At 52.7% G+C, this 12,671-nt stretch overlaps 1 protein-coding gene across 5 annotated transcripts in view; it reads right to left on the bottom strand.

The window, feature by feature from the left end:
• The window catches only part of Whrn (whirlin), an 86,600-nt gene that overhangs the window by 8,042 nt on the left and 65,887 nt on the right, over positions 1 to 12,671 (bottom strand). For 2 of the 5 annotated variants that reach the window (XM_052716380.1, XM_052716381.1), the window contains exons 6-8: positions 11,594 to 11,806; positions 10,990 to 11,199; positions 8,124 to 8,156 (exon numbers count right to left, since the gene is read on the bottom strand). In XM_052716380.1, the coding sequence (XP_052572340.1) occupies positions 8,124 to 8,156; positions 10,990 to 11,199; positions 11,594 to 11,806 (456 nt within the window). Of the gene's footprint in view, positions 1 to 8,123; positions 8,157 to 10,989; positions 11,200 to 11,593; positions 11,807 to 12,671 lie in introns of those variants that run through there. The other 3 variants (XM_052716382.1, XM_052716383.1, XM_052716384.1) reach the window with 2 other exon arrangements.

Genomic DNA, 12,671 nt, shown 5'->3' with positions numbered 1-12,671 from the left:
CTCTGCCTCTTACGGCTGTGTGACAACAGGCAAGTCATAAGCCTCTGTGTGCCATGTAAAATGGCTAGCCGACCATGTCCTGCAGCTGATCCACTAAACCCTCGATGGCTCTTCCCACAGGGCCTGACACTGTACCTTGGAAGGTTTCCCTCATTAGAAATCCAGGAAGCCTTGCAAACTGTCCCCAGAGTGAAAGGCCTACCAAGTAAGTAAGTCTACTGTGGCCCCTGAGGGTGAGCTCCTCAGAGAGAAAGGTCATGGAGCTTTCTCATAATCCCTTACCGATTGTCATGAGCATAGTGCTCTCTGGAATTATCTCTGGTGGATGGGCATCAGAGACCCCCTCCTGCCTGAGGTGAGTGACAAGGCCAGTTTGTCCATGCAGGTCCTTCCCAGATGCAGAATTCAGGAAACCCACGGTGTCTACTCTAAGGACAAAAGCAGCTTCTGCCATGGGCCCACATGGCCAGTGTCACCTGCTGCAGAGGATGCTGGGGGAGCAGGTGAGGCTCAGCTGACTGGAATTGGGCAAACCTGCCCTGTTCTGGGGCACTAGGAACCTGGAGCATCATTCAGTCATTCAGCAAACACTGACCATGATTTAGGAGCGAGGGTGGGAAGGTTTGAGGGTCATGAAAGGTCAGGCGAGAATTAGGTGCCTGGCTCTTACCCAACCTTACTGTGTGTACTTTCCCATGGCCCTGAGGCAGGCGCCATGGCTCTTCCCCATCATCTGTCACATCTCCTGTAATTGTAGATCTAGAGGAATGTGACAGGTCCAAGGATGCATGGACATTGTCCTGGCTAATTTTATGTCAACTTGACACAGGCTAGAGTCATCTGAGAGAAGGGAACCTCAATTGAGAAAATGCCCCTATAAGACTGGGCTGTAGGCAACCCTGTAGGGTTTTTTTTTTTTTTTTTTTTTTTTTTTTGGTTTTTCGAGACAGGGTTTCTCTGCGTAGTTTTGGAGCCTGTCCTGGATCTCGCTCTGTAGACCAGGCTGGCCTCGAATTCACAGAGATCCGGCTGGCTGTGCCTCCTGAGTGCTGGGATTAAAGGCGTGCACCACTGCCGCCTGGCCTCTGGGGAACTTTTTAAATTAGTGATTGATGGGGGAGGGCCCAGTCCATTGTGGGTGGTACCATCCCTGGGCTGGTGGTCCTGGGTTCTATAAGAAAGCAGGTTGAGCAAGCCAGTAAGCAGCTCTCCTCCATGGCCTTTGCATCAGCTCCTGCCTCCAGGTTCTTACCCTATTTGAGTTCCTGTTCTGACTTCCTTCAGTGATGGCCTATGAATGTGGAAGCATAAGCCAACTAAACCCTCTCCTCCCCAACTTCCTTTTGGTCATGATGTTTCATCATAGCCATAGTAACCCTAAGACAGCCATTCTGTAGTAACTTGGGTAACTAAGCCAGGTCTGCGTCACACCACCCTGGAATTGGACAGAGCCCAGGTGTTTCAGGTGGAAGAGGATGAAAGTGGAGCACACAGCAGGCAGCTGGTTGGAGCACAGTGAAGTGCAGCCAGGCTCCATCTGCCAGATCCAGACACTCTGGAGCCCGAGTCCCCAAGTCATGTTCCTTATACATCTGAAATAGCTGCAGCCAGCCCAACCAAGAAGTAGGGCAGTGCCAGCAGAACCCAAAGAGCAGGCATCAAGGTCCAAGGCCACAGTGCACGTCTGCATGTCCTGGATACTGTATCCCAACCCCAGCGCCTGCTGCTTTCCCCATGCCCTTTGGGGCTGACTCCCCTTCAGTTCTACAGCCTAGCCTGAGGCTCAGAGAGGGTTCCAAGTCACCCAATCAGGGTGGAGTGCTTCCCATTCAAGCCTACAGGTATTTAAGTTCCTATCCCATTGTCTCCACCCTCCTCAGGGTTGCGGGGTTGCAGAATAGTCCCTCCCTTACATTTGAGTTGGTACAACAAGGATCCAGATTCTCACCCCTCTGACTTGGAGCAATGGAGGAGGGGAAGAGGGAAAGTGAAATGAATGACCAGGAGCTGTCCTCGAGCTAGCTGCCTTCCGCCCGGGTACCGAGGACAGGCAATGGCTGCTTTGGATATCATCAAAGCCCAGGTGCCCAGAGCCACCTCAGCAAAATAGCGCCCCTCCCCATGCCATCCCAGTTTCTGCCTCCTGCTCCTTGCTTACATAAAGGTGCTATTTTCCGCTCTTTGTTCTCCCAGCCCTGTTACTCCAGTGTCGGGCCACTCCCCACCCCTCCGCCATCGCAAAATGCACCTAAGGTCTGAAACTGGGTGGCCCATTTCCCGTTATGTATATGGAAAAACTGAGGCGCTGAATTTCAAAAGCTTCCAGAAGGCCACCAGTGTGTGTGTGTGTGTGTGTGTGTGTGTGTGTGTGTGTGTGTGTGTGTGTGTGTGTGTGTGTGTGTAGGGGGCAGCATTAGATTTCTGCATGACTGAAGGAGAAAAAAGGAAGAAAAGACCTTACAGGGAAAAGTATGGATAAGGGGGAAGGTGGGGAGAGGCTCCAAAGAGAAGACAGGGTTGGGGAAGGCCAGACAGTTCAGCAATGGGAAAACCAGAGACAGAGAGAAAAGCAGGGTGGCCACTGACCAGGGCTGGTTTGAAAAGAGCTTGTCACCTCCAGATAGGTGGAGGATGGTGATATGATTTGGGGAGGCAGAAGTTCTGGCACTGCTTGGGACAGTGTTTCTTTCAATCAAAGCTGGGAACTGGGGCTGACTGTGGCTATCTGTGAGGACAGTCCCCATTCCATCACCCCAGATCGTGAGAGCCAAGAGCTCTCTGGGACGGAAGGGCACAGTCACCTCTCAGGGCAGGGCATGGTGGTAGAGTCCTATTACAACCCAGCTGGGATGCTGCTGAGCTGATACCTGTCCCTGCGGTTCCCTCCCTTGTCCTGGGAAAAGGATGCCACACAGTGGAAAGGAAGAAAGCATGCCCCACAAACTCCAGGTCAGGAGAAGCCCTTGGGACAAGTATTGAAGGGGACATGGGGACAGAGAGCCTGGCTCAGAGCCTCCTTCCATCAGGAGTGAAGGCAGCCACCATCACTAGGGATCTTTCCTGTCACTCAGATGTCAACAGCATCTCACCATACCCATGCTGGTTACTCACCCAGGGTTCCACCTTCTTACCAGGAGAAAGCAAACAGTACCATCACCATTGTGCTTCCATGTTTTGAGAGCTGCATATCATCAAACAACTGAATGCTTTGTTGTCCTCTGCTCTAAACTCCTAAACAGTTAAAGCTGCAATCCTGAGAAGGGAGCCAGGGCCCCGCCAACCTCCAAGGGGGCCTGGGGCTCAGACAATGAAGAACTCTCTACAAGCAAGCACACTGCCCAGCTTCCCCATTTGTCAGCTAGAAAGCACTTTCTTGGGACAGCAGAACTCAGCTGCATTCAGAGAGGAGCTGAGCTCATGGACATGGCTACATTTGATGAAAACATCTCCTGGCACCCCAAATCCTCACACAGGGAGGCAGGTGTTCTGTAAATGCTAGGACGTGACAAAATGATGCTGAGAAGGAAGGAACCATTCAGATGGGTTGAGGGAACTAAAGCGCCTGGTGCCGGGATGGTTTTGGGGTGTTGGGGCATGTGTGAGACTGTTAGGATGAAGTGATGTTCTTCTCAGTGGAGGGGCACATCCTGGGATTATGGTAGGGTGCGTAGTTTCCTGGCATGGGGCACTGTTAATAGTTTGAATATGAAATGTCTCCCACAGTCTCATGAGGACGTGGTGGCCAGTTGATGAGCTTTGGGAAAGTGATGGGATCCTGAGGGCTCTGACCTAATCAGTGGATTCATTTCTTGATGTATTCAAAATAATATGACATAATTGGGACATGGTGAAAAGAGGAAGCAGGGCCTAAGTGGAGGATATGTCGCTGGGGTTGTGACCTTGAAGCTCCATCTTGTCCTAGCTTCTTCTTGTACTCCTTTCTTGGTTTCCTGTCTCCTCCTCCAACATGGGAACAGCTTCCCCTTTACATGTTCTGGCCACTATGATGCTCTGTGCACAGGCATGAGGCTGAATAAAGATGGGCTGAACTCCCTAGAGCCAAAAATAAGTTTCCTCTTAAGTTATACCAGATAACTGGTTATGTCACGAAAGATTAAGCTGGCATGGCATGGCAGCTCATCAGGGACCTATGTGGTGCCCACTACTTCCCTGGCCCTCTGCACACCCATGTGGCTTTTGCCCCACATTCCATCACCCCCAATACCACTCCTCATGTATCCCTTAGCTTAAGTCAAAGCCTCATTTAGTGCCTGATCGAAGCCAAACTCTGGATCTTGGTTGACCGTCTCTCTGCCGGTGACCCAGTCATCAGGCCTGGATCTATCCTCTCATAAGCCTCAGACCTTGAATTCGTAGATTGTTTACATAACCCAGGACCTGGTTCATGCTAACAATACTGAGCGACAGTCTTACTCCTTATGTAGGTCCCTTCATCAAAATCTCCTTCCTCCATTGGGCTTGTGAGCTCTGGGTGGGCAGGGGTGAACGGTAGGGAGACTTAATTCAATAAACATCGCATGGCAAGGGCAGGCTGAACAAACTGTGAATGAGTAAAGGGTTTCCTCCTGAACAAAGGAGTCTTTAAACCCAGCAGGTCCGTCCTGGGTCAAAGGAGGGAGCAGACCCTCTGTTTCCTTGTCCCATCTCTGAATGACAAGCAGATGTCACTCAGTGCAGAGTGGCTTGAGTGCCCCTCCTTCAGTGTGCCCCAAAGAGGAGGGAAAGGAGACTCAGGCCACAGAGGGAGCTGATGCAGCAATGCTGGGAGCCTCTCTTTTGCCTCCCTGTGGTAAGGAAGAGGACAGTGTGGCCTCAAGGGTGGGGTACCATCTCAACATCCTTGGAAGCCACAGGGCCCCACTCTAGACATAGGAGAGATGTTTCAATCCAGGCAGAAAAATCTGGGGTGATAATCAGATTTTGTCCAGGTGTTATGAGTGAACAACAGCGTCCTTGACCTCTAATCTTTTTCTGTCCAACCCTCAGAGTAGTAGCATGCTCAGCTTACATGCTCCCCACACATGTCCATCCAGTTTCCCTGGGCAACCCAAAGGTACCAGGTATTTCCAATCCAACGCACAGATGTGGAGACAGGATCGGAAAGTTTATGCTACCAGCTCAGGACAACCCACTGTGAGTCTGGAGAGCCAAGCCCAGTTGGTAGGATTCACAGCCTGGGAAATGGCACATCGGCCCTGCTCACACTAAAGATGCACAAATGCTGGCAGGCGTTTGTTTTCTCGCCCACTCTGCAGGCCAGCCATTTCTCCGGGGAACATGATGCTGTTTAGAGGCTGGAAAAAACGCTCCAGGTTGAGTGGTAGACAAACTGAAAGGGGATGTCATTTGTCTCTGGGTGGGCTGGGCTGGGGGATTTCCTTGATTGAGGGCTTCTGTTCTGAGCAGATGTTGCCGCACAGTGGACCATGTGTAGCCTGGGAATGATCACTCTACCATGTGACCCAGGGAAACTGGGTTCAGTGGAAACTGGCCCCATCTGGGATGCCTGGGTCCCTGGGTCACCGGCAGCCAGATGCCAGGACAAGGTGCGTTTCCCTGAGATACAGAGGCAAATGTTGGAAGACAATCCTGTGGGTGGCTGAAGGCACCATCTCCTGGGCTTCTCTTGGTAGATGCAGTCCCTGCTTGTCCCCATCTACTCTCCCTGCTACTGGGGAAGTAGGCTCACTCAGGGTTCAGAACAAGACCCATGTTTGTGAGGACATAGGTGTGTTCGAGTTCTGAGTTTAGTTGTCTTCTACTGATACATCGGGCTGTTTGTTGCTCTGCATTACTGCGTGGAAGCTGTGGTCCAGTCCCTAGTGCCTGGTTGGGGGTAATCTTCTCTTCCACATCTTTCTCCCTCTGCTATAGCCCTTGTTCAGATGCAGAGCTGGGGAGACACTGTCACCATCCCCTGACATGCCCTCCTGAATACTTCTTAGCGTCTGTGGTGGTTTGAATGAAAATGGCCCCTATGGGTTCACAGGGAGCAGCACTATTAGGAGGCGTGGCCTTGTTGGAGTAGGTGTGGCCTTGTTGGAGGAAGTGTGTCACTGGAGGTGAGTGGGAGGGCTTTGAGGTTTCAGATGCTCAAGCCAGGCCCAGTGTCACTTTCTCTTCTTTCTGCCTGCTGATCTGGACATAGAACTCTCAACTATCTCTCCAGCACCATATCTGCCTTCATGCTGCCATGCTTCCCGCCATGATGGACTAGACCTCTGAACTGTAAGCCATCCCCAATTAGATGTTTTACTTTATAAGAGTTGCTGTGGTCATGGTGTCTCATCACAATAATAAAACCCTAACTAAGACAGCACCTCTCAACAGAAAGATGCTTAGAATCTGAGGAGCCATGGAGGTATGCCTTCATCTTATAGATGGGGAGACTAAAGCAAGTGTGGGCAGGAGGCTTCCCCAAAGACACATGGCACTGGAGGGACAAAGTGGTGTTAGAATACCCTAAAAGAGATGCTTCCAGATCGGGAGGTGGTGCCCCTTGCCCCTCACCCCAGGTGGCCTGCGTGTGCAGGGTCTGAGGCTGATATGCGCCAGGGGTATGGCAAGAGATACTAGGCCAGGACTGCTCAGGTGCTCGAAGAGCTGGCACCTGCTCAGCCCATCACTGTGTCTCTTAGCAACTGATTGCACCAACTCCATGGAGCCCTTGCTATTTCCTGAGAATGTGTCTGTGCATCGCTTGTTGATTCTCAATAATTAGAGATCCTGTTAAAATTAAGCCAGACCATATCCTCCCAGATTGGGGGCATCGTCTTGTTCACAGTCTTCAGCATGTGGCCTGCCCTTTGCTTTGCTCACACTGCTCTGGCTCCACCTGCCTCCTAGACAGTTGGTGGATGCAGGAGGCATGCTCCAACCTCAGGGCCTTTGCATATGCTGTACCTGCTGTCTGAACTCCTCCCACACCCCCAGATATGGGTGTGGTTCTCTCTCACCTGCTTCGGGTCTTCCTCAAGCACGCCTTTACCAGTTCTCCCCAGTCCCAGGTGCCCTACCCTCTTTTACTATTTTCTTTAGCTCTTATCACTTCATGTGCCACTCATCTCGTCCTCCATCATTCCTGCTGGCCTCTGAATTCCAGCTGAGAAAGCATCTCTAGCATTCTCTGCTTCACTGCAGCCCCTGGGCTGCACACAGCACACGGCATGCACCCCATAAAGATTAACAGAAAGGAAGGAAGAGGAGGGAGGGAAAAGACAGATGGCGTACAGACCAACAGACAGGCTGACTGCTAGGTGATGCCCAGCAAACAACTTCCAGAAGAACCAGGGTCAGAGGACAGGGCTCACAACACCACACAGAGGCAAGCAGGCCAGGGACTCGGTCCAGCAAGCTGTGTGACCTGAGGTAAGCTGCTCCCTCTCTCTGAGCTTCTCCGTAACAGGAGGATCTTAGTGCTCGTGGCCACTAGGAAGGCCACAGGAGATATGCTTGAGAAATGCTTGGACCAGGCCTTAGAGAGCACCCCACAAGTTCCAGCTGTTATTAACAGGAAAGGCTCCAGCATTCACATGGGCTGAGTTGTGTGTTAAACTCCAGGGACCCTGCAGTGCCCCCAGATATGGTCACTTCCCTCAACCACTGGTGAGCATGTAAAGATAACTGACCACATCTCTCCTGTTCACGAAAGTACAGAGAGGCAAGATCTGGAAGTGATCCTGTCAAAGGGGTCAGGGAAGGCTTCCCGTAAGATCTGCCACCCAAGCTATGGGGACAGGCCATGAGGAATGGGAAGGAGAACATTGCAGATAGGCAGAGGCCATGACATACAAAGGCTGGTCATGCTCTCCACTGCATAGCACAGAGTGATCACCCTCCTTTTAAGGATCCTAAAACTCAGAGAGGCAGAACTACTTCTTGAGGTCACACAGCAAGTCACAGGGCTAAGCCAGGATTTGAAGAGAAGTCATTCTCCAGAGCCTGAGGCCACTCATGGGGTGGTGACCAGGAGAAAGGGTAGCGAAAACATTGGGTCCCCAGAAGGGACAAGTGCAGAGTTCGGGGCGGCACGAAGGGCTCGGCCCCCACCTCTGCCCTGCCTATGGGACTCCCAGCCCCCGACCCCTGCAGAAGGACGGTACCTCCATCAGGTCTATAAGCCACAGCAGCCGCTCCTAGGGAGGGTGGATGGGCAAAAGGCAAAAAGAAAAATACATGAAATGAATGTCAGGGGATCAATAGGCTTCAGCATAGCCACCACCTTCCCCACACACACCTACTGAGGGGAACAGCAGGGGCCTCAGAGGAAGCTGAAAGGCCCTGCTGCTCTGGGGAGCCGACCCTATCCTTCTCAGGGATCTCCAGAGGTCAGCAACTTGGAGCAGGCTTGGTGCCAGCAGTCACAGATGGAAAAGCAGGTTGGAAGGGAGCAGTGTGTCCCAGGTCACACCTGCTGAGGACAGCAGTGATTCAGGGGGAATCTGCTTGGAGACTTTGATCCAGCAGGCTGGGTCCCCAGGGACCTGCTGCTGCAGACTTAGAACTGAGCCTCAAATATAGCCCGGGGGAGTCCCTGGGAACAGGCAAAAGGGAGGGGCAGCAGTCCTCAGCCCAGCGCCTTCCAGAGCCTTTGAGTACGTACAGGCCCAGTGAGCACATCTCTAAGGGGGTTGCCCAGGCAGAAAGGGCAGCAGGCAGAAGCAAGGCTTCATCTGCCCCGAGGGCTGTGGCTTCATTCCACGGACCCAAGTACTCATCTTGGGCCTAAGACTGCTTTCTTTTTCTGTTCTCCCTACAAGTTGAGGATTTGGCATAACAATTCCCCTACAAGGGAGGAAACTGAGGGATAGAGAGGTAAAGGGGACTTCCCTACTTGCATGGATCTCTTAGGCTCCACCCCAGGAGCTCCTCTCCTCCCTGCCTGGGGGAGTGTGTGTGTCCTGGGCACCCTGATTGGTCACGGATTCCGAGTGGTCCCCATTTTAGGAACTGTGTGAAGGGACTTTGGGGTACTCTCCCATCTGCCCCAAAGCTTCTTGTGCAGAACCACTCTTGACGTGCGATCTGCTGTGCCCAGGGTGTGCCCTGTGCCCTGGGTCCTTGCTGGTGCTGTTCTCAGCTAACCTGAGGAAAGGCAGTGATGGGAAGGCCGTTGCTACTCTGCAGAGCTCCATCCTGGCACAGTGGCCTCTTGGCTCCTCTTGTCCTACAGCCTGCTACGTTCTCAGGACCTCAGGCTCCTGCAGCCAGAGCTAGCAGGACCTTATGCAGTTTATACATGGAGAGACTGAGGCACAAGGAAACTAGAACTTAAGCCCAGATTTGCTGCCTCCTAGACCAGAAGACACTCTCGCTGTGGCACTCTGGTCCTGCCTATCCAAGGGCTGCAGCCGGTACGTGACTCCCTGCGTTTAGAGCTGTGCTTAGTGGCTCTTGGAGCTCCACACGGACATTTCAAGGCCAAGGTCATAAGAGCCAGACTCAGAGAAAAGTAGACTGCAGACCAGGGCCCATAGCCTGAAATTACCTCATCATGAGGTGCTTCATGGCCTGTGGTTGCAGGAAACCTGGCAGTCCGGGGGCAGGGCTTCTGTCTAGCTCTGGAAATGACCTGCCCTTCCAGGGACTGGGAAAATAGTCGCTGGCCCACCCAGAGCCCCGGAGGGAGGCATGGCAATCTCTGGGGTCATCGCAGGAAAGGACAGGGCCCTTGAAGATGACAGGGATGGGGTTAGAGGTCCTCCAGACCCCAGGGCTCGAGTGTTAAAGAAAAGCCATGTGAGGAGCCAGGATCTGTAGGAGTGAAGGCTGCCCTGTGGGGTCACCAGACAGCCACAAGTAGCTCATCCCTCCTGCAGGCCACCCTGCCATTGAACTTACTGAGTTCTGGCTTCAGAGCCACCATGACTTCACTCCCTTTCCGAGGATGGCAATACCAGCTCCGGACCCCGAGCCCACCCACCTGGCTCTCCCTCCCGTAGGCTACATGGCTGTCCCCTAAGATAAGAAACATGGCATTTGTTGTTGGGCGTGGTAGCGCACGTCTTTACTCTCAGCACTCGGGAGGCAGAGGCAGGTCGATCTCTGTGAGTGTGAGGCCAGCGTGGTCTACAGAGCAAGCTCCAGGCCAGCCAGGGCTGCATAGGTCTCAAAACAAAAGGAAAAACAAAGACAAAAATACAAAACAAAACAACAACGACAGAAAAAGCAAACAAAACCAAGGCTTTTGCCCTTGAAAATCTTGGGAGCAGAACCACATTCCAGGATGGATTAGATGCTGTTCTGGGAGCTGCTGAGTTGGCAGGAAAAGCCAAGCCAGGCTTGGGGCTCCACAGACAGCAGGTGGCCTCTTGTGAAACCCAGAACCACAGTCCAAACCACCCTGACAGCTACTGTGTTAAGCACTGACCCTAAGCTGAACACCATGCCTTCCCCATTTGATCTTCCTGTGAACCGCAATTATATAGTTTTTGTTTTGTCTAATTATCCTTTACAATTTGGTACATTTTCACCGTGTGTGTGTGTGTGTGTGTGTGTGTGTGTGTGTGTGTGTGTGTGTGCATGCGTGTGTGTGTGTCTGCACACATGTGTGCAGGTGCCTCCAGAGGTCAAAAGAGGGCATCAGACCCTCTGGATGTAGAGTTGCAGGTAATGCACAGGTGGAAATCAGAGGACAATGTGGAGGAGTCAGTTCTCTCTCTCCACCATACGAGTCCCAGGGCCTGAATTGGTTTGGTGGCAAGCACCTTTACCCTCTGAGACATTTTGTTGGCCCCTGTCACTTAAAAAAGAACAAAACAAAACAGAACTTTTCCTTAGGATTCCCAGACTGAGAGCCACAGAAGGCATGTCTTTCTTATGTGTCCACTGTCCCCGTGTCCGGCACACAGCAGGTACTCCACCATAGCCGGGCTCTTACAGATGAGGAGGCCGAGGCTCAGTGAGGGAAAGCTAACATCTTCACGGCACCCCGACCTTCTCACCAGGGGTAGGGCAGGGGCAGCTCACCCTGGCTGAGCTGACCGTCGTGGAGGTGCCGTGGCTGCCTGTGGATGATCCCGTGTCACTGTAGGACACCATGGAGTAGGTGTCTCCGGCACCAGGGCCTGGGGGCTGCCGCGCCTTCATGGACTCTATCTCCCGCCTCAGCACCAGGTGGTCAAAGCAGTCCAGGTCTTGGGGTGAGATGGTGCTCCTCACTTCAGACAGGAGAGAGAACTGCAGGGGAGGGTGGGACAAAGGGGATGCTCAGACGCTCAGGAGAGAACTCCATCAGCATGTGAGACTGGGACCTCTACTCACAAGTGAGCTGCATGCGAGTCTGCTCTCCCCTCCTTAACCCCATGTGGCTCTCCAGCATCCACATGTCCTTCCTCAAACACCAGGCCCAGCATCACCTGACTCCTTCTTCTCTGCCACTCTTCCTTCTCAGCACACACAGGTGACAAAGTCCCAGAAGGTACTACCATATTCATGCCACAAAGCCTTTGGCCATCCTTTCCATCCAGAGTGGCCTCTCAATCCTATCCCGCCATGGCCCCCTGTATCTACCCAGGGTTCAGTTGAGCTGAGGTCCTTGGTGACAGGGTCGGGGCAGAAGGCACAAAGTCACCTTGGCGTGTGTGTTGAGCAATTCAAACAGTGCCATGACCAGGGCCTCCACAGAGATGGCACCACCACGGTACTGGTCCAGGTAGTACATCATGGTGGCACGCTCCTGCTCTGTCAGCAGGTGCCGGGCTTGGTCATCCAGAAGTGCGCGTGTCTGATTCCCCAGGCTGCTCAGGGTCACCTGGGAGCCAGCGGGGCCCTTGTAAAATCCTGGCTGAAAAGACAGAAGGACACAGGGGACTCTAGGCTGCTCGGGATCCAGAGGACCTGGTAGAGCCAGTAGCAATACTGTGGAGGGATGCTGCGGCTTCTAGAGGTCCTTTGATGATCTATCTCCATATACATGGGAACCTCTCCACCCAACCCTGGGGTGATGGCACTGTATGGTCATCTCTGGTCACAAAGCACTCATGGGGCACTTTCATATTTGGCTCGTGTGTATCCTTGTGCCTATCTGTTCACACACTATGTGATCCTCTGGGCTTTACTATCTCTCTTAGTTAGCTGTGGTGATAAGAGTCCCTGCATTTCTAAACTATAATTCCGATCTATACCCCTAACCCATTCCAGATTACACCAATAGTCCTCATCACTGACCAGTTGATACCATCCAGTCTCTCCTCAGGTTCTTTGGCCCACACGGTCACCCTGCCAAGCGCATCTAAAATGATCTTGGGAACACAAACTTGGTGTGGTGGACTCTGCCTACACAGTGCTCACTGCCCCCATCTCTTTCCATGGCCCCAAGCCCTGTGAGTACAGGTCAGCCTGCCTGTCACTCTGCTCCTAGACCCCACTCATTCTCTCCTATTCTTCCACTAACCCATACCCTCCTCTGTCCCAGGGCCCTGGCACATGCTCTTGCCTTGGCATGGCTCACCCCTCTCCCTCTGCTCAGTGTCCATCTAGGTTTACTGACTCATCCCTTACTCTTTCCTAATGCCCACCTTGCCTCGATGGCTCCCAGTCTGTTTTCTACTTGGATACTTGTTTGAATGCTTGCACTGTCTTTATTTGTGAGTCTTCCACTGGGTGTGACCCCCCCCCCCCCACACACACACCCTGAGCATCGGGACAGT

The sequence above is a fragment of the Peromyscus californicus genome, unplaced genomic scaffold (genome assembly GCF_007827085.1).
Source record: "Peromyscus californicus insignis strain IS unplaced genomic scaffold, ASM782708v3 Scaffold_5__1_contigs__length_169319896, whole genome shotgun sequence".
NCBI lineage: Eukaryota > Metazoa > Chordata > Mammalia > Rodentia > Cricetidae > Peromyscus > Peromyscus californicus.
Note: the sequence above shows the minus strand (reverse complement) of the source record. Positions and strands in the feature narration are given on the sequence as shown.